This window comes from Corvus cornix, chromosome 8, assembly GCF_000738735.6.
Source record: "Corvus cornix cornix isolate S_Up_H32 chromosome 8, ASM73873v5, whole genome shotgun sequence".
NCBI lineage: Eukaryota > Metazoa > Chordata > Aves > Passeriformes > Corvidae > Corvus > Corvus cornix.
This window is the reverse complement of record NC_046338.1, coordinates 19,104,224-19,124,446: the sequence shown is the minus strand read 5'-3', so window position 1 is coordinate 19,124,446 and position 20,223 is coordinate 19,104,224. Positions and strand designations below refer to the sequence as shown.

At 36.3% G+C, this 20,223-nt stretch overlaps 1 protein-coding gene across 50 annotated transcripts in view; it reads right to left on the bottom strand.

Moving 5' to 3' along the window:
- Window positions 1-20,223, bottom strand: part of LOC104695570 (hornerin-like) — a 50,268-nt gene that overhangs the window by 27,919 nt on the left and 2,126 nt on the right. For 27 of the 50 annotated variants that reach the window (XM_039556397.1, XM_039556420.1, XM_039556385.1 and 24 more), the window contains exons 2-30: window positions 19,355-19,550; window positions 17,055-17,191; window positions 16,669-16,760; window positions 15,503-15,611; window positions 14,833-14,859; window positions 14,445-14,480; window positions 13,614-13,658; window positions 12,575-12,616; window positions 12,374-12,415; window positions 11,814-11,852; window positions 11,510-11,545; window positions 10,820-10,858; window positions 10,158-10,175; window positions 9,594-9,629; window positions 8,127-8,168; window positions 7,179-7,208; window positions 6,892-6,927; window positions 6,494-6,535; window positions 6,164-6,193; window positions 5,848-5,883; window positions 4,603-4,638; window positions 4,237-4,278; window positions 3,907-3,936; window positions 3,620-3,655; window positions 3,220-3,261; window positions 2,890-2,919; window positions 2,574-2,609; window positions 2,143-2,187; window positions 865-897 (exon numbers count right to left, since the gene is read on the bottom strand). In XM_039556397.1, the coding sequence (XP_039412331.1) occupies window positions 865-897; window positions 2,143-2,187; window positions 2,574-2,609; window positions 2,890-2,919; window positions 3,220-3,261; window positions 3,620-3,655; window positions 3,907-3,936; window positions 4,237-4,278; window positions 4,603-4,638; window positions 5,848-5,883; window positions 6,164-6,193; window positions 6,494-6,535; window positions 6,892-6,927; window positions 7,179-7,208; window positions 8,127-8,168; window positions 9,594-9,629; window positions 10,158-10,175; window positions 10,820-10,858; window positions 11,510-11,545; window positions 11,814-11,852; window positions 12,374-12,415; window positions 12,575-12,616; window positions 13,614-13,658; window positions 14,445-14,480; window positions 14,833-14,859; window positions 15,503-15,611; window positions 16,669-16,760; window positions 17,055-17,191; window positions 19,355-19,550 (1,440 nt within the window). The remainder of the gene's footprint in view (window positions 1-864; window positions 898-2,142; window positions 2,188-2,573; window positions 2,610-2,889; window positions 2,920-3,219; window positions 3,262-3,619; window positions 3,656-3,906; window positions 3,937-4,236; window positions 4,279-4,602; window positions 4,639-5,847; window positions 5,884-6,163; window positions 6,194-6,493; window positions 6,536-6,891; window positions 6,928-7,178; window positions 7,209-8,126; window positions 8,169-9,593; window positions 9,630-10,157; window positions 10,176-10,819; window positions 10,859-11,509; window positions 11,546-11,813; window positions 11,853-12,373; window positions 12,416-12,574; window positions 12,617-13,613; window positions 13,659-14,444; window positions 14,481-14,832; window positions 14,860-15,502; window positions 15,612-16,668; window positions 16,761-17,054; window positions 17,192-19,354; window positions 19,551-20,223) is intronic. The other 23 variants (XM_039556372.1, XM_039556389.1, XM_039556392.1 and 20 more) reach the window with 23 other exon arrangements.

The window sequence follows — 20,223 nt, the reverse complement described above, 5'->3', positions numbered from 1 at the left end:
AGAACAAAATTTAAGCAATTTCTTTTTTCTTAAAAAGAAATAGGTCCTCTTAAAAATATTAAAAGCTATTATAAAATATATACCTATTTAATATAGAATTCTATCAAGTTCCAAGTTACATACAGTGCATTGTATATACTGTACCACATAATAACTATATATTGAAGCAACATCTAAGTTGTTTGCACATTTATAAATATAGTATATATTTATATTGCTAAAACACAGTATTTATTGAAACAATGAATCTATCCAATTTTTCTGTTTCTTGTGAAAACTCAGTAAGAATCAAAAGAAATGTTGTGAACAAAAAAGAAATCATCTATTGCTGCTTTCTTCCTAATTTTTAACATCACAGGGATGACTTCTTTAAACATAGTTGACATCTTTTAAAATAGTGGTCTGTAGAGCTCCAACACTTGAATTTGTAACAAATACACATGTAGCTGTCTATAATTCACTGCAAAAACAGTGAATTGTTAAACCAGTTTGTTTCAGGAACCTCAAGTGGCAGTCCTAAAATATTTTTTGGCTTTTGATAGGAAAAGAGAGGCTGGCGAGTTCCAGCCCTGATTTAAGTCATGCCAGTTAAGGAACTGTGCAGCAGACAACTTCTTTCCAGAATCTGGCCTTAATGTCCTAATGATTTAGATGTTTCACAGACATAACACTAGGAAAAAAGGGGCAAGAAAGACTCCAAAGCCCCTGTGATACTTCTGTGTATAGGAAGATAGTCAGTTCTAATCTCAAAATTTGTAAGATTACATGGATTTGTGCAATATGAATCTGAATTTGGGACTAATTGAGTTAGTGTCAAAACTAATTGTGGATGCATCTTAAAATAAGAGGAGAAAGACCATTTACCTGGTGGCAGGGATTGCTATCATATGAAACACCCTGTCAAAAACCAAACAAACAAAAAAGTAAATGCCATTTTTCTTGCAAAGTAATTAGTTTCCTTAAAATTTCTTATGTGTGAATTAATGTAACAAAACTCAACATATAACTTTACAGAGGGTGAGTTAAATTTTATTTAACCCTTTAAGTGTGTGGCTTTACCCTCTGCCACTCTCATACTCCCATACAAGAATCAAGACACATGCACACAGATGATCAAAGGACTACTTGTGAGCCACAATGAAAGAGGTAGGTTGGTAATTGATGTCTCTCTGTACCATCCTAGTTCCTGTTGATTGGCAAAGATGAACTGTTGGTGGGATTTTTTGGAAGCAACTGTTACTGTTGGGTAACCATCTATCTAAATGTGACCATCAATCTCTTGCTAGATTCACCCACCATGCATTTTAGGCAAGGCTTCTGCTCAGAGCCATTCATTTACCCGTTTGGGGTATATCTTGTGATGACAGGATGAGGAACAGTACACAGAAAGAGTTCTGCCTTGGCTGTCACCCTCCCATTATTACAGCACAGGTCTTCTCTTGATAAGTCAACCCATGACACAGCTTGGTGGAAATAATCCGTTCTTCAGTGTTTATCAGTGTCATTGCTGGTAACTGTGTCCTTGTTGTAATGCTCCTTATGATGCTTTCACATGCATTTTCATTCATGCCTAACTTCTATCAATCCTAATATTTCTGCTAAGTACTGCTAAAAATGTCTGTATTTATACTTATCTTTCATTCTGGTTGCTTTCCTCAATATATTTATTTAAACATAGGTTTACTATTGGCCTCACCCATGATCCGTTCACCTGGGATCTCATAATCAAAGACAATGTCTTTACACCATTGCAGACATACACAAGATGAAATAGAACCAGGATGAAAACTACTAATTTAATTCTTATTCCATTTGAGTCACTCTCTATTCCTATCATTTTCTATAGGAAATAAATGGAGTAACATCCAAAAATTCCCAAGCAAAGATTTTATATACTTATTAAGTAGACAGATTAATCACTTGTTTGTCTTCCATGTGTAATTCTAAATGGGAGCAGCCACTTCATATTGGTTACAAGGGCCAACAATATCAGCCTTTCTTGACCTCTGTGCTAGATAAGTCCATGTAACAATGAAAGCAACAGATTTCAAACTAACAAACATTATAAATTATTAAAAACATGCTACTATTGCAAAGAAAGCTGGGTATAGTTTTCAAATAGTTTGGAGAAAAAAGTCTTACTTGTCCACAACCACTGCTGCCACCATAAGAAGCAGATCCACCCTGCTTGGGAAAGAAAAAGACCAGCTCATGATCCAAATATTCCTATTCTCCATTTCAAACAGAGATATAAATTTTCAAGGGCTTTAACTGCCAAGTTGCTTCCAAGGTAGAAGACCAACTACATCTTACTGTGAATTATCTGGTAAAGTACTGAGTATGTTGAATACTGAAGTGCATCAGAAAGCTGAAACCTGCATGCACTCCTTTCTACAGGGGAAAGTGCTGCTTCAGTGAGCCTATTGTCAGAGCCATATGAAAAAAGTTCATGAGACTTAATTCTAAAGAGTACTTACTGTATTATTTCAAGTAAGAAACAACAGAATTCTCAATACATATATGGGAACACCACATACATGCTGTATAATGACCAGTGACTGACTGATGCTTACCTGTCCATAGGAGCTGCCACCTTGAGGCTGGTAGCCCTGTAAGAAAGGCAAGGAGTCACTTGTACACAGAGCTGTGTAAGTGCAGTCCTAGCACAGCTGAAACAGAATCACAGAATGCCAGAGAGAAAAGCACATTTCCATTAAGGGTTCCTCTCTACTATGTTATTTTTTCCCTCATGGTGTTTTAGTGGTACAAACCAAATCAAGGACCACTCAGAAGCACCAAGAAGGAAAAAAGCCCACCCATGCCCCAAAGCCCATTTACAAGACAGGCTCCAACAGAAAGGCTCAACACATTTCAGCAATGAAGTCTCACCTGGCCGTAGGACTGGCTGCCTTGGGAGCCCTTTAAATAAAGAGAAAATAATTACCACCTTGACAAGGAGGCTACTTTACAGAGCATAATGTTTATGGAACTAACGGCTGCATGTGGGATTCCCTGAAACATTCTTCCTGTGCCAAAAGACACAGAACAGAACGCTAACAGCTGTGCCTCTGTGCAGCACGTTGTCCTATTCTTAGCAGAAGCCACAGCCCAAATTGAGACACAGAATGCCAAGGGAAACATCACTTCCAAAGTGTGCCAGTCGTGTCAGCCACAGAAAGGTCAGTAAAGAACTTTCTGCAGAACAGCCAGTTTGCTTACCTGGCCATAGGAACTGCTGCTGCCCGAAAAACCTGGTCCACCCTAAGACAAGGACAGCATTTGGTTACTTCCCTTTCAGTAAGGGAGCCAGCCTGCATTAGCAACAGCCAGCACCTACACCCTAAGGCCACACAGGGCAGTATGAAGAGCCAGACATCTCCTGGCACTCATGAGGATGCTGCGTGTGATGATTTCACACACTGGCATTCCAGATCAATAAGTAGCACATGCATAAATGTTGAGTGTGACAATAGACAGTTTCAGAGAAAATGTCCATTAAAGTTCAAAATCTGAGGGATTGCCCAGTGTCTCTACAGTGCCACAAGTGCTCCATTTCTCAAATGCTATATGACTAAAATACAGCTAAAATATTCTCAAATGCTAAATTACTGATGCGTACCTGGCTGTAGGAACTGCCACTTTGAGGTCTGTAGCCCTGTAAGAAAGGCAAGAAGTCATTTGTAAACAAAGCTGTAGCATCTTAGCACAGCTGCAGCAGAAAAGTCCATTTCCACCTAAAGTTCCTCTGCACTATGTTCTTTTCTTCCCTCACATGGTATTTCAGTGGTACAAACCAAAATCAAGGACTACTAGGAAACATCAAGAAGGTAAAAAATGGCCCATGCCCTGAAGTCCATTTACAAGCTCCTGCAGAAAAGCTGAATACATTTCAGCAAAATGTCTCACCTGACTATAGGACTGGCTGCCTTGGGAACCCTTTAAACAAAGAGAAAATAATTACCACCTTGACAAGGAGGCTACTTTACAGAGCATAATGTTTATGGAACTAACGGCTGCATGTGGGATTCCCTGAAACATTCTTCCTGTGCCAAAAGACACAGAACAGAACGCTAACAGCTGTGCCTCTGTGCAGCATGTTGTCCTATTCTTAGCAGAAGCCACAGCCCAAATTGAGACACAGAATGCCAAGGGAAACATCACTTCCAAAGTGTGCCAGTTGTGTCAGTCACAGAAAGGTCAGTAAAGAACTTTCTGCAGAACAGCCAGTTTGCTTACCTGGCCATAGGAACTGCTGCTGCCCGAAAAACCTGGTCCACCCTAAGACAAGGACAGCATTTGGTTACTTCCCTTTCAGTAAGGGAGCCAGCCTGCATTAGCAACAGCCAGCACCTACACCCTAAGGCCACACAGGGCAGTATGAAGAGCCAGACATCTCCTGGCACTCATGAGGATGCTGCGTGTGATGATTTCACACACTGGCATTCCAGATCAATAAGTAGCACATGCATAAATATTGAGTGTGAGAATAGACAGTTTCAGAGAAAATGTCCATTAAAGTTCAAAATCTGAGGGATTGCTCAGTGTCTCTACAGTGCCATTTCTCAAATGCTATATTCTGACTGATGACTGACTGATGCTTACCTGGCTGTAGGAACTGCCACCTTGAGGCTGGTAGCCCTGTATGAAATTAATTATTGATACATAGTTACTGTATTTGTGAAGCAGATGACTTTCTAATGTCTCTTTGTGGGGTAAGAAAGCAGAATAAGACAGAGAATGTACAGACTCTATGGCTAAACTAGAGTTATTTTAATATTTTCTATTCTGGAGGAAGAGGTGATCACCCCGTTTATTGAATGACAATCATAGAGTAGTTTTACATCTGTCTCAGACAGTACTCTAATCCTATGAGGGTTTTCCAGGAGGGGACACAACATTTCTTACTATGTTTATTTTTCCTTTATTTTTCAGACTCTGGGCTTAGATGGCTAATGCTGAATACTAGGTGAATATTGATTTCATATATTTGTATTTTCCATTGGCCCCAATTGCATAATTCCCTTCCTCTGAGGGAAAATTCAGGTGAAAAATAATTTTTAAAAATTAGGAAAGAGTCTTAGAAAAAATATAGGTTCATAAAATGGAAACAAAACAATGCAACTCAAAGTAGCAGGTCAAATGAATTAGCCAAGGATGACTGTATTAAAAAAATTTCTCAGTAATATAAAGTTACTGTGGTTATAATGTGCTGTTGCAATCTGCCTTCAATATAATCTCAAAAAAGTGCAGTTGTTTCATGTACATGCAGACCTGTGCCACAGCAGCCTGGGAGACTTATGAAGATAGGGATTACCAAAAAGTATTTGAAGTATCATGTCTATCTTTGCTATCTGACATAGAGATCTTGACAAAATTCATAGCTATGTTAGGGCTGCTTCAATTTACATAAAAACTGTGAAGGGAGGTAAAAATTCATCAGTTGCAGGCTGCAACACCAAATCTTCATTCAGCTGAGAACCTGACCCAATGTTCTTTATTCCTCAACACTACTTCACTGCTGAGAGCAAAGGAGGCAGCAAGAACTGACTATAAATTTGTATTATACCATCAACTGGAATGGGAACAGCATCAAATAGACTATTTCTACCATAAATTTATAAAGTTCCAAACCCATGGAAAAGGTAAGACAGCAGCAGAAATCTCGGATTTCTGTATCTATCCACGAAAAACACAATGGTCATGTTCACAACAAAACATTTGAAATGGAGTCAGAGATATATTGGTTAAGAATTCAGTGTGAATTGAAAAAAATTATTTTAAAATCTGCTAACTTTTCAGGACAATGACCTACACTTTCTCAAATGTTCTATTCCAACCGACATTTACCTGTCCATAGGAGCTGCCACCTTGAGGCTGGTAGCCCTGTAAGAAAGGCAAGGAGTCACTTGTACACAGAGCTGTATAAGTGCAGTCCTAGCACAGCTGAAACAGAATCACAGAATGCCAGAGAGAAAAGCACATTTCCATTAAGGGTTCCTCTCTACTATGTTATTTTTTCCCTCATGGTGTTTTAGTGGTACAAACCAAATCAAGGACCACTCAGAAGCACCAAGAAGGAAAAAAGCCCACCCATGCCCCAAAGCCCATTTACAAGACAGGCTCCAACAGAAAGGCTCAACACATTTCAGCAATGAAGTCTCACCTGGCCGTAGGACTGGCTGCCTTGGGAGCCCTTTAAATAAAGAGAAAATAATTACCACCTTGACAAGGAGGCTACTTTACAGAGCATAATGTTTATGGAACTAACAGCTGCATGTGGGATTCCCTGAAACATTCTTCCTGTGCCAAAAGACACAGAACAGAACGCTAACAGCTGTGCCTCTGTGCAGCACGTTGTCCTATTCTTAGCAGAAGCCACAGCCCAAATTGAGACACAGAATGCCAAGGGAAACATCACTTCCAAAGTGTGCCAGTCGTGTCAGTCACAGAAAGGTCAGTAAAGAACTTTCTGCAGAACAGCCAGTTTGCTTACCTGGCCATAGGAACTGCTGCTGCCCGAAAAACCTGGTCCACCCTAAGACAAGGACAGCATTTGGTTACTTCCCTTTCAGTAAGGGAGCCAGCCTGCATTAGCAACAGCCAGCACCTACACCCTAAAGCCACACAGGGCAGTATGAAGAGCCAGACATCTCCTGGCACTCATGAGGATGCTGCGTGTGATGATTTCACACACTGGCATTCCAGATCAATAAGTAGCACATGCATAAATGTTGAGTGTGACAATAGACAGTTTCAGAGAAAATGTCCATTAAAGTTCAAATCTGAGGGATTGCCCAGTGCCTCTATAGTGCCACAGTGCTCCATTTCTCAAATGCTATATGACTAAAATACAGCTAAAATATTCTCAAATGCTAAATTACTGATGCGTACCTGGCTGTAGGAACTGCCACTTTGAGGTCTGTAGCCCTGTAAGAAAGGCAAGAAGTCATTTGTAAACAAAGCTGTAGCATCTTAGCACAGCTGCAGCAGAAAAGTCCATTTCCACCTAAAGTTCCTCTGCACTATGTTCTTTTCTTCCCTCACATGGTATTTCAGTGGTACAAACCAAAATCAAGGACTACTAGGAAACATCAAGAAGGTAAAAAATGGCCCATGCCCTGAAGTCCATTTACAAGCTCCTGCAGAAAAGCTGAATACATTTCAGCAAAATGTCTCACCTGACTATAGGACTGGCTGCCTTGGGAACCCTTTAAACAAAGAGAAAATAATTACCACCTTGACAAGGAGGCTTTTTAAAAGAGCATGATGTTTATGGAAGTAACAGCTGCATGTGGGATTCCCTAAAAGCACAAAGTAGACAGAGCAGTATGCTAACATCTCTGCAATACATTATCCTATTCTCATCAGAAGCCATGAATGCCAACATTGTGCGTATTGAATATTTGTGATATAGAGCAGTGGGCTTCCTGTGGCCTTGATCCCTAAAAGTCATACCTACCCTTTTGAAACATTTTTCTGGTTGCATGTAGTGCTAAACAGAATATTGACAGACTTTTGCATCCTTCCTAACCCCAACCCCCAAGAGGAGAAACACTTAGAGACTGGCTTCACACTTCATACTTGAGTTCATACTATGAATATTCTCAAGTTTTAGTTTGCAATAATCTATGACACCATTATTTGAGTACTTGTTAAATTCACACACTGTTTTTCACACAAGTAGCTTTAAGCAATCCTGGAAGACATTGCACATAGTTCCACAATTATGATTTTTCATCATTCTTGATATGGCTAAGCAACTACCCTTTACAACTTTTGGAATTTGAGGTCTAATATGCAAGGGATCTGAATCTATCAGTCTGGGGCTGATGGTGCAGTGTGAGCCTAGAATCACTTCCTCTCAGGGCCATGACCTTTATGCTCTGAGTGGAATACACTCATTTCATGTCAACCCATCACACACAGAAATACTTTTGTGAGCATCACAAACAAAAACAGTTGAACACCAACATCAGATGGTATTTTTATGAACAAAAGCCAGGGAAATAGAAATACCTGCACCTATGAAATCCATTTTTAAATGCAGAAAATGATTTCTAAGTTGTGATGGCCCTGTTTTAGTGAAGTCTACAGGAATATTTATAATACTTTTTAAGTTCACTTACCTGAACATAAGTACTGCTGCTGGTTTGCTGTTTTTGTCCACTCTACACAGGAACAACAACAACAACAGGTTACTTAATTTTAAGAGAAATTGCTTATGCACTAAGCCATTTCAAGGAGCAGCTCTGTCCCTCTATCTACTAGACAGTTTGAAAGCCACAAAGAGTTCATTACACCTTTTCATACTTTATGCCATCTCCATGTGCTATAAGATGTATATAAAGATGCTACAGAAATAGTGTTAAAAGTATATATATATCTCTTCTTATCATTTTCTTAATGAAAATTAATTGTATAATACATCTTGGTGTAATATTGCGGTATTTGAAGTGAGTTAAAATAATTCTGCCCTTCAAATGTACGACACATATTGCCTTTAAACTCATTGCCTTTAAACTTTGTCTTCATATTATGACCAGTATTTTTTCATGAATAGGTACAACAAACTGTTGACAAAGTCTTTGACAAAACAAAAATTGAAAAAGCCACAGTTACAATTTAATCTAAGGAAAGTCACTGCAGAAAATATTTTGATTCCCACGAATTACGTGGATTATGAGAGGAATAAAATGATTTTTATATCTACACAATGAAAACAGTTAACCTGTGCAACCAAAACACTGTACATTTAAAGTCATAAATTAAATAACGAGGAAATCTGATTCCTTTCTTTGCCAGCATTCATCACTAGCCAGGGAAGAAAATAATGCTATGTATTTTGAAAGTGATGATTTCCAAAAGACTAATTTCAGCTGGGGTAACCTGCTACTGATCTTTTGATGAAAGTGAGAATTTGTTGTTGTAGTCTAATGGACTAGCATCTAGTGGACTGGCTAGCCATTAAGAGTGGGATACATGCTAAACGTGCTAAATTGCAAAGAACCCAGAAAAATATGCCTGAATGATATTCATAATACTTTATGAGCATGCTCTTAATGAGATTGGATTGTAATCAACTTTCCAAGTGCCTGGTTATCAAGAAGCAACATTACAAATACAGTTCACCTAAGCATTAACTGTGGGATTTTAAAAACGTAATTCTGAACTGGCTGTTTCCATTAAAAAAACAAACACTTTAAATGAAAATGGAACTGTGCAGGTTGTGATTTATATTTAATTTGATATTGACTAACATTCAAGCTTTAGTTCTAGAATTCCATCCTCCTTCCTGAGCAGACCAAGATGGTCAACTTTTGCCAATTTTGAAAGCACTATGGAATTTGCATACAGAGGTTTTCAGATTTTTTAAGTGTCAAAAACAGCTGCAATGGTCTTTAATCAGCAACCAGCTAAGATATCCCCTTTGCTGTAATTACAGACATGCCCTACTCCACCACTGTAGTTCGTGGACATCTAAGATATCTCTAAGCTATCCACATACCCACAAATGTTCCCTAAGAGACAAATTATTAGTTTATCAAGACAAAGCTTCATTTAAAACTCAAGTATAATGGCGAAAAAATGTCTACCTGTACTATGATTCTTGTAGCAGAGCTTCCCAAACTCTGAAAAAAAAATCCAGAAACAAAGAAACATAATTTAATTGTCTTGTTTAAAAGTAATGCACTTAAACAGAAAATACTAAGTTGAACAATTTAGTTTGTGAGAATAAAGGGAAAGGTCATATGTGTTACGTATTGTGCATCAGTTCTTAACACCCAGCATTCAACTAGGTTATTCTCAACTCTGAAAGTCTGGGGAGGCAGACTAAGTAATTTTCTACTCTTAAATCTTCTGTGGAGAGCAGCAGAGCACAGGTTATGTGCACCACCTTTCTGCACTACCAGTCAGCTTGGCTTTTCCAAATGTGGGGAGGGAAGCTAAGACATCATCATCCCTCCAACCTGTCTCACTGCCACTGGACATACATCAACACATACAAATCCATTTCCTCTTCCAGTCATTTGTTTGCTGAATTCTGGGGCATGAGGGACAAATGTAGAAGCGTGGCACACACCATCCTGAGACAACTGGTTTGATCCCATAAGAACTATAATAATACTATAGGAATCACAAGAAAAAAGTAAGCGTACCTGAGGGAAGGTGTGACGCTGCAAATGAAACAGAAATATATTTAATTATTTTGTACAAGGGCTTGCCCAAACAGAATATTGCAGCAGAGAAAGGGAAAAAGGGCCCTTATATTTCAGATGCAATACACAATGGAATGTGAAAGAATGATATAAAAAGGATGGCATAGAGCAAATGCATCTTAACCTTTATTCATGTAAGAACAACATGTTCTATTAGAAATTAAACATCTATAAAATATTACATTATAAAAACTCACTTTAAGCACCTGAAGGCTAAACTTACTTTTAGTTCCAAGTAAGCAGAGTAGAATGTAATCATTTAAAAATGAGAATCGAAGTGAATTTTCAAAAGAAAATTGCAGTAGAAACAGAAAATCAAAACTATTCAGGAACACAGAGTTTGCATACTTTGAGAGACCTGGTGTCTACAGCTAATCCATTATCTCTGCAAGAACTAACAGCAACCACAGAACCATGAGATTTGTACCTATCTTACAACAGGCCTTCCCTGAAGATAACTATACACATAGGGTAAATCCTGCCTGCCAAAGAATTTTCTCCAGGGATATTTCCGAAAAATTAAAAATGTAGATATTTGAAAGTCTTTTTGAGTCAAAATTATTTGTAGAGAAAATGTGTATTGTAGAGAAAAAACTGCTTACCACAGGTGGAAAAGGGTTGCTGTTGGCAACGACCACGACCTATAGAGAAACCAGAAAAATCTCTTTACTCACCACAGAGATTAAATTGTTAAATATGTTAGAAAAGTGAAGAATACTGAAATCTGTAAATTTACAAACTCTGATAATAATGCTATGGAAGATCCCTTTTATAAAATATTATTTTTATTTAAAAAATTCATTCACATTACCAAGAAAAGAATTATATATACACACACACACATAAATATATATATACACATGGTTTACACAAGAGTATAAGAAGATAAAAGATTTGCCCCAAACCACACAATGCCTCAGCTGTAGAGGCAGAAGGAGGATTTCATGTCTTGTACCATATCCCCTGGCCTGTACTGTGTGCCCTTTTTGATCTTCAACTTCCCACCCCAAACTAGAAGATCAATTTATTCTGTCTTTATTCAGTGTTATGCTAAAAAGCCCCTTGATATTGAGTTAATTAAAAAAAAAAATAAGCCAAATGCAGTAACTGTATCTTCTGCTTAGGTGTTAATATTTTCTCATTAGAAGCTCTGCCCATCTCTAAGAACCAAACCAAATCAAATCATATTAATCAATCTGGGTTAAAACCTTGGAAAGTCTTGACTGAAATAACAGGAGTCAGGCCAAGTTATAACTGGAACAATTCTTTTCGCCTTGAAAAGGAGTGCTTACCTTCTTACTGGAATCTGAACTGCTTGAAGGGACAGACTGTAAAAAATACAGAATCCATTTGTTGCTTAGGTAAATGTATGGCAAAAAGAGAAGTAACTTCTAAAAAAATGGATATAGCAACATACACCAAATATTCAACTCATCTGCTGAAGTTATTTCCAGATATGATCATTACTAAAACATTTGAAGAGAGTTTGCCTTTATCCCCTTCCACAAATTTAATTATTGTTTGGTAAATTTGGGCACAAAGGCTTAGCTTTTGAATACCTTAGGGAGCTAAAAACATGTTGGAAAACACAGTTACCTGGCCATAAGTAAGACCACTGCTGGATAAGGATGCACTCTGAAATAAAAACATAAATCAAATATTTATTTATACAATACTTTGCTAATTATTAACCTGTTTTCAAGTACAAATGAAATAAATGAGATTGACAATAAAAATTTGTCTACTAATCAAAGACTTAATATGCAAATGTTTTAAAAATTCCCAAATAATATTGCTCAATATGCAAAATCCAAAGACAATGATTTTAACTGATAAAAAACATTACACAATGAGAATTATGACATTTTAGTAGGGTAACAAATTAAGAGTTTATAATAGGTGATTTTATGTATACCTATGTGTACATATACACCCTTAAATATAAATGATTGGGCTTTGAGGAACTGACAAGGTAGCATCTTTTAATTTTGGGTTTTAATCTCAGAACAATACCTTAAGCCAACACTATTTTCCTGAATATATTTAGGAAGACTTCAATAGCTCTACAGAAAAGAATCAAGTGCAATTTGCAGTAAGGAGATGAGTTAAGAAGCAGAGTAGGAGACAATCAGTAAAAACATCTATAACCAGCTTACATCTCTGCAGGCTTGTTGGCCATATGCACCAGCAGCACCTCCCTAAGACAAAAAATAAACCAGTTATTTCTCATCATTATTTTCTATTTGGAACAGAGACTCCCACATGAACATTTATTAAATAATGCCATTGAAGGCTAGGAGTTACTATAAATAGAGTTATGCTGGGGACAAAAAAGAAAACGTAAAAGTAGTGCTTACAGGGACACATCCACTCTTGCTTATTGTGTAGACTACTCCACCCTGAAATAAAAACAGAATTCAATTATCTCCCTATAAAAAGCTCAAATGGGGAAGACAGAAAAACCCAATGCCATGCTGTTTATGGCATGAAAAACTGTGCAGCTGGCAATGTGTATGTGCAAGCAAGGGATAAGCAAGTAAAGAGGTTACCAGTTCACTGTCATGGCCTGTAATAACTCTAATTTAGTATGACACATTAATAATGATCTTTACTTCATATAACTTCCATCAACTTTGTTACTGGTCATGAAACCTTTCAAAATTTTACTGAATGGATCATATTTTATAAAAAATTAATAACTTTAAGTAGCTATATGACAAGATGAGAAACTCAGCTCTTAGAAAAGAATATGTATTATGTATGAAAAAAAGGGAAGAAAACTAGTTTTTAGCAGATATATCAAAATAATTTGTATTTCTTAGTATCTGGCAATTCCAGTTACAAGTAGTAAATATTGAATAAATTGAATATTACCAGATAATTCACCAATAAATATAACTAGTAATTAGTAAGAAATATATCCTTGAGAAGCTCAGTTCAAGAAACTGGAGACATACCAGAAAGTATTTAAGAGTTAAAGAGAAAATAGGCATATTAATGGTAGTGAACATAATCAACTAAAAACCAAGTATACATTGCTGTGGTTAATGAAGTGAAAGTGGTGAGAATGCAGACATACATACCCCAGAAGTTTTAAAAGGCTAACTAAACAGCGATATCCCCAAATTTTCAACTGCATATATAATCTGGTGTTAAAAGCAATATAGATATTAGATTGGAACAAGCTGTTGAGTTCAGCAGAGTGGAGGTAGTTGAACTTAGCCCAGGTACAAACACACTGTTTACTGGATGAATAACTCTGCCTTTCTGGGTTAACTAGCAGAGAAGATATTTCAGTACTGTACTAAATCACCTCACTACTCTGTAGCTACAGAATTTTAGTCATTCAAGGTTACTGAAGGAAAACATACAAATGCTGGAATTTAGAGCTCATACCTGACTGCCTGAATAGCTGTTCTGCGAGGAACTGGAAGGTCCAACCTGTAAAGAAACCAAATTGGTATTTATTACTTTGCTGAAAAATTACTTTTATATAAGTGATTTTCAGGAAAGAAAGTTCTACTTGGTGGGAAGAGAAAGAACACACAAAGTAGTTTTCTATTACTTCATTCCACCAAACTGATACTGTTAAAATTATTTCAGAGATCTTTCAAGACATAATCAAAACTGTGCCAATCCAGCTGTTATAAATAACATAATTCTGCTGCTTGTATCCTTTTTTATCTGACCTCATACACTTGATATCCATCATTGAGGAGGAGACCTACACCATCACAATCATTAAAAAGTAGATGAAAGATTTTACTGATATGACTATGCAATAATTAGCATATTTGCTGTAAAAAAGCAAAGAAGGAAAAGAGGCTTCTTCACTGAGCTGCAAGTGATAGTTTTTAGAGGAAAAAAATCAAATAGCTGTATTTTATATCTAGATCATGATTTGCAAAAGGCAAGGTTTCAGAGCTGTTGAAATAAGTGACCTTGAACAGCAAGAAAACACTAAGAATAAAAAGAGAAAACAGAAAAAAGAAAACTTCTATTACAAAGCTACATCAGATTAGCTAGAGAGAATCTACAGAAGGGAATGGTAGCAAGTGTGACAACCCTTTAGACAGTTTTGGATTTTTAATCAACAAAGATAAACTAACAAAAAATTAAATTGAGTGACGAAGGGTATAAAGACATTTCTAGAAGCAACTTTTGACTAGGCCTTGAGATCTTGGGTAGTTAACAGCATGTCAATATCTTTGGAGAAAGAATATTTACCATGATGCATCGGCCTGTTGAGTAAGTCCCTCCACGCTGCAAGAAAGTACAGGTTCCAGTTACTGTTTATTGACTGGTGTAAAAATATTACTTTAAACAGGAAATCAACTGAATTCACATTGATGGTCCCAGCAAAGAAATCAAGTGTTTCACTGCTGACAATACATTACACATTTTAACAATCTCATCTGAGAACTAATGTTAACTAATTCAAAATAGAAGTACCTTCAAAACTGAATAGAAAAATGAAAGCATAAATGTGATATTGCTAGGACAGTAATTTGAATGGTATAATATAATCCTCACGCTACAAGCGTGAAACAGTAGAACAAGAATTCTAAAAGTGAGGTAACTGAAAACTGGGAAATCAAAGAAAAATTGCTCTTACCTTGTTACATTCTAATTCTATCATAAGCTGTGGGGAAAAAAAAAAAGAGGAAGCATTTCCAAATTATTTACTGCAAAAAAAAAAAGGCAGCTTATTATAGGAAATAGGAAATACAGCTGGTGAAGTGAGAGATTAAAGACAGGTGTTCATTCTTGATTAGATCACAAGTTCACATAAATCAGTGCTGCTACAGACAATACAATAGATTTGAGGATAATTTCTTTACTTAAGCTGCCAATCATGTTTAATATGTTTCATATAAGCATAATTCTTGGCAGAAAAAATTTTACCAACTCCTTTCAAGAGTATGCTACACAGTTACAGTTCCCAGAGCTTAGGGCAGCAGCTGAGAACAGCACTGTTCATCAGAAGTACAGTACAGTTCTCCTTATAAACAATTTGCTTTTTTTTTTTTGCTTTAAGTTATGGATTGTTTTGATAACTAGATTATTACTGTCCTCATTTCTGTGGGAGAAAAATTATATTTACTTTATTTCTTCATCATTTTAGTAAGTGGATTAGGCAGTTAAATTACAATTATTGAAAACATCTAATGACTTTGGCCATCTTAGTTAATGAATAAATGACAACAAATATATGTCTTATATCAAGCCAAAGATACTTTAATTACTGTATTAATTTCTATCATTCAAACAGCCTCAAAACATACCTTCCTTTTACTTTTTCCTGTCGCATTAACTGACACAGAATGTATAGGTGTGAGAGTTTTGCTTTGAATTCCAACCCAAAAATTCTCTAGATTTTGAACCACAGTTGCGCTAGAAAGAAAACAAAATAATAATTATTTTTCTATAACAGTATTTTAACATAAAATACTAATAAGCTCTCCTCCCCCTTTGCCCCCAGCCAAGAATATCTACTCTGTTTTGGTGTTAAGTGTATACAGTACAAGTTGCACAGAATACTTTTCCTTATAGTGACATATCATCATCCAACATAATTTTGAAGATAACTAAAACAGATGCTGAGAACAAGCAGAAGAGGTGTAGGCACTCTTTGAAGAGGCACTGACTCCAGTGAGGAGTCTCAGCTCAAATGTCCATAAGAATTGTCACACACTGACAATCTTTATCTGTGATGGTGAGCTGATTCTCATGGCATTAACGAGTGGAAGCAATTGTGGTTTTCCTATTTTTTGCCTATTCTTTGTATTTCTCAAGATTTAATGAAGCAAGGCAAAGATGCCCCTACCATAAATATGCACTTCAAACAATACAAGATATCAAATATTTAGGTATTTTCCAATATACTTCAAGCATGCATTTGTTAGAGTAGGTGGAATTTTTACAAGCTTCAGATCTGCAAAAAAAGTAGCATTAAAAGCAGGCTAAATAAGTCTTCTCCTGTTTCCAAAATTTAGTTCATGGGTCATACATTTATTTTAAAATTTATATTAGAAGAATTTACATCAAATTACTATTTTGCCACTGTTCAAAATAAAAAAAAAAGATATAACTGAATAGAGCCTGAACTGAATAGAGCCTGAACTTCATCTTTTCAGGGAACAAGTTACATTCATATTGTTGCTGTTTTAATTAAAGAAGTCAAAGTGTAAAAACTGGTTACTCAAAGATCCATTAATAGTATTGTGCTTAATTGAATTATTTAGATATATTAAGATCTGTAGGACAGTGTTTGTCTTTTTATCTTGAAATGGAAATCATATTACTTAATGAACACAGTGGGAAATTATGGTGAACTATGAAAAAACCCATGATGATGGCAAGACTAGAATATCAGAAATAGCAACACAGGTCCATCTCAACACAGAATTAAAATTTCAAGGCAAAAAAAATTTGAAAAACAACTATTTACATAAATTGAAGCTCTCTAGCATCCTGTGGAGCAATCCATGTTGTTGTAACTTTCTGTTTCACATCTGAGTTGGCATGACTTACTGCTGAATTCTGCAATTAAAAAGGAATACATATAATTATATAAGATGCAAAAGTGACTTTTACCTGTATTATTACAGGAACTTTCTCTACTACAACAGGAAACACTGATGTAGTTCTAAAAAGAGCTAGGGAATTTCTACATTAGGTTCATATCACATATAGAGGATATATGTAGTTCTTGAGAAAGCCCAGTTTTTTAAACTCTACTGATGAAATAGCTTTGCTGTATAAAGAATGATCCCTACTTCTATTATTTAAAAAAAACCCAAACGTCAGTAAATATTCCAAAGACTGCACACATACCGTCATGTTGTGACATTCCAAGCCTTTCGTGTTTGGATCTGTAATTTTAAAAGTACCAACAGGAACATCTCCATCTATTTCTCGAGCTTGTAGATTAAATCCTTTAAACCCAGCATCTCCAAGTGCTTCTAGAGTTACTGTGAAAAGAGATATTTTGAGAAATTTAAGTTTCATATACAGCTAAAATTGCCTGAATGTTTACCATGTAATTTGCTTCACTCCAAGGCAGAAGACTGTATGTGCAGTAATTCCTTTAAACCTTGTACAATTCTAAAAAACATTAAAAATGCATTTCTTAATTATAAGGAGAAAACCAATAAAGGTAAAGGAAAAAATTTAGAAAGGCACTTCTGTGTAAAGTAACATGAAATTTATGATTTACTAACAATTTTAAAAGGAATTCTGCTCTACCAAATAAGCAGTGGCCCTGCTGACCAAAAGGTTATTTATTTTCTGTCTAGTTAGGCCTACAAAGTCAAACTTGCTATAGGAGAAAGAGAATTGCATTTCCTTCTACCTCTGTTTTAAAAGAAAAGATTAGCTTTCATGTAAGGCTGAAATGCAGAAACTTTTTTTTTTAATGTATTGTAACTGCAAAGAGAGAAACTACAGTTTGGCTTCCATGTTCTACATTAAATATGAAAACTTAATATAAGCTGCTCAATATTACTCAAATTTTGTTACTGAAGGAGCTGAGAAAAATATGGAAGAGAGCAGTTTCATGCTTCGTGTGTATCAAAACTGACATTAAATTCGAAAAGGCATAACCAAATTTGTTATGATCTATTATAACTTTTCTTTGCTAATTCCATTATTAGGGACTTTGGCAAACAAAATCAGAATAATTTTTTATGCACAGAGGCATGTGTCAACATTAAAAACAAGTGTAGATGAACTGGGAATGACACAAAAGTGAAGGCAAAGACCAATCATACCTCGATAATTTAGCATTTCCAAACACCTGCATAATTAGCCTTCCAAATGTCATCAACTTTCAGTCCTAATTCACTAATTTTCCCCAGGTGTCACAGAAGCAATGACATGGAGCCCTTGAATGCAGGACTAAATGCAGCAGGGATGACTTGTAGGAGCCAGCACGTGGCATGTCACAGTGAAGCTGCAATATTCTCAGTGGAAGGGGACCTAAAGCAGCTCCCTGAGACCATGTACGGGCTGCTTACAATTGGGAGCATGAGAAAAGTAGTGCTAAAAGTAGACACGGTTAGGGGAAAAAAGGGACATAAAAGGCAAGGTTAGTAGCATCTGGGATTCAATATTTTTGTCATGATAAATCTCATTTAACTTGCTGAACAGTCTGCATATACTTAAATCCATCCACCATTTTTCTGTCAATAGTATTTTAAAAGTAGGTATCCATATTTAAAGAGCCCTCCCATCTTTGAAGGAGCTCTTCACACATGTTTTCCCAAGAACGGCAGCAGCAGCAGGACTCTAAGGCTTCTCCATTCTTCTCCCTATACATAACTCTCTGTGGAAGTACGTCCATGCTACTAGGTTAAAGTAAAACAGAATCCCAGCTAGGGAGTAACTACTTAGTGAATAATGCTCTTTTTCAGCTACTGAGATCCAACAATAGACATGTGACAGGTCACAACTCTCTTCCACTTCCACGCTTCTTCTAGCATGAATGGCTAGAAAAAGAAGCATTCACAAGTTACTTGAAGTGTGACAGCACCATGAGGTGGCATCATAGTGTGGAGAAACAAGGCTGTTAAGGTGTGCCATCCAGAGAGCAATTTGGGATTAGGAAGATAAAAAGGTGGTTTAGGCCACAACAGCTCCACCTCCTGCAATTTGATAAAATCTGGGATGCAGCTCTTAGAAGGATGACTCAAAATGTCTCACTCTTGAGTTGTCTCATACTGCGTCTTGAATTTTTATTTTCCTGTAAGATGACACCATGTGAAGAACTAATGAGTAGGATCTCTTTGTATTGCAGAGGCCTGATTCAAATACTCAAATACAAAGTTAAAGAGCAACTAATTATTAGTCCAGTTTGGCCAGCTGTCCCACTTAATTTTAATTTTGTCACAAAAATTACAGCATAAAGTTAATATATATTTATTAGATGAAGAAAAAAGAAAGAATGCATTTTCAGTTGTACAAGTATGTACATACAGATATAAAACAGAAAAAATAATAATATCTCAGATATACAAGAACAAGATTGAAGTTAAAAAATAAATTATCTAGACTGAGAGGAAAATGGAGGAATTTTTATGAAGATAGGTAATTCTGGAAGACACGAAAAAAGATTTTATGTCATTCAGATTGTTTACCTTGGACTTCATTTCCTGGCTCAAAGTTATCAAAAGATACAGCAATAATATATGGTGGTGCAGATGTCTGAGGTTCAGCTTCATAGTTTGGTAACAGGGAATCGCAATCAATTGAGGTATTTGTCTGTGGAAAACCAAGGATTCCAGGCAAAAATATTCCACAGAACAAAAAAACAAAGCAGGAGTGCCTTCTCATCTGTGGAACAAAAAGACAGTACAGTTCATAGTAACTTCTTTTAAGTAGTTGCCATTTTGAAAAAGATCTGCTTTTCTCCAGGACAGGAAAAAAGGCAAGCTCAGAAAGCTGTACTTTCTTTGCATTCATGTATTTTGAAGAAAAAAAAATTAAAGTACTTATATGCACTTGCAGAAAAGTGGAATAAGAGACCCAAATATTATAATTTAATGGCAGTTTAAATTTTCAGGTTACATGCCAGCAGTCCATTTACAGCCATGTCTGCTGCATTACACCTTAGAACTAGAGAAGTCTTTAAACAGAGTTCCTCACTGTTGCACTGGCAGATCTAGCTCAGCTCCTTGGCTATTCAAGAACAAAGATGTAATCCTTGCTCTCCCAAACTGTAGATATAACCATGACTAGCATGCTCTCCTTTGACTGCTTTCCCTACTCTCACCTCCAAGGGATGGTCAAGAAATCTAGTTAAATGCCTCAGAGTACTCTTAACGTTTTTCAAAATATTTGTTTCCTGAAGGACATAACAAAAGACCTCTGCAAAATCCTCTGGAACTTCTAAACAATTTAAAAATACTAAATTACTACTGCATGCTTCCTATGGGTTAAGAATAAACTATAGCCAGTACAGAAATTAAAAAAAAATAACTGAGAGACAGGACTGAAGTCCATTCCT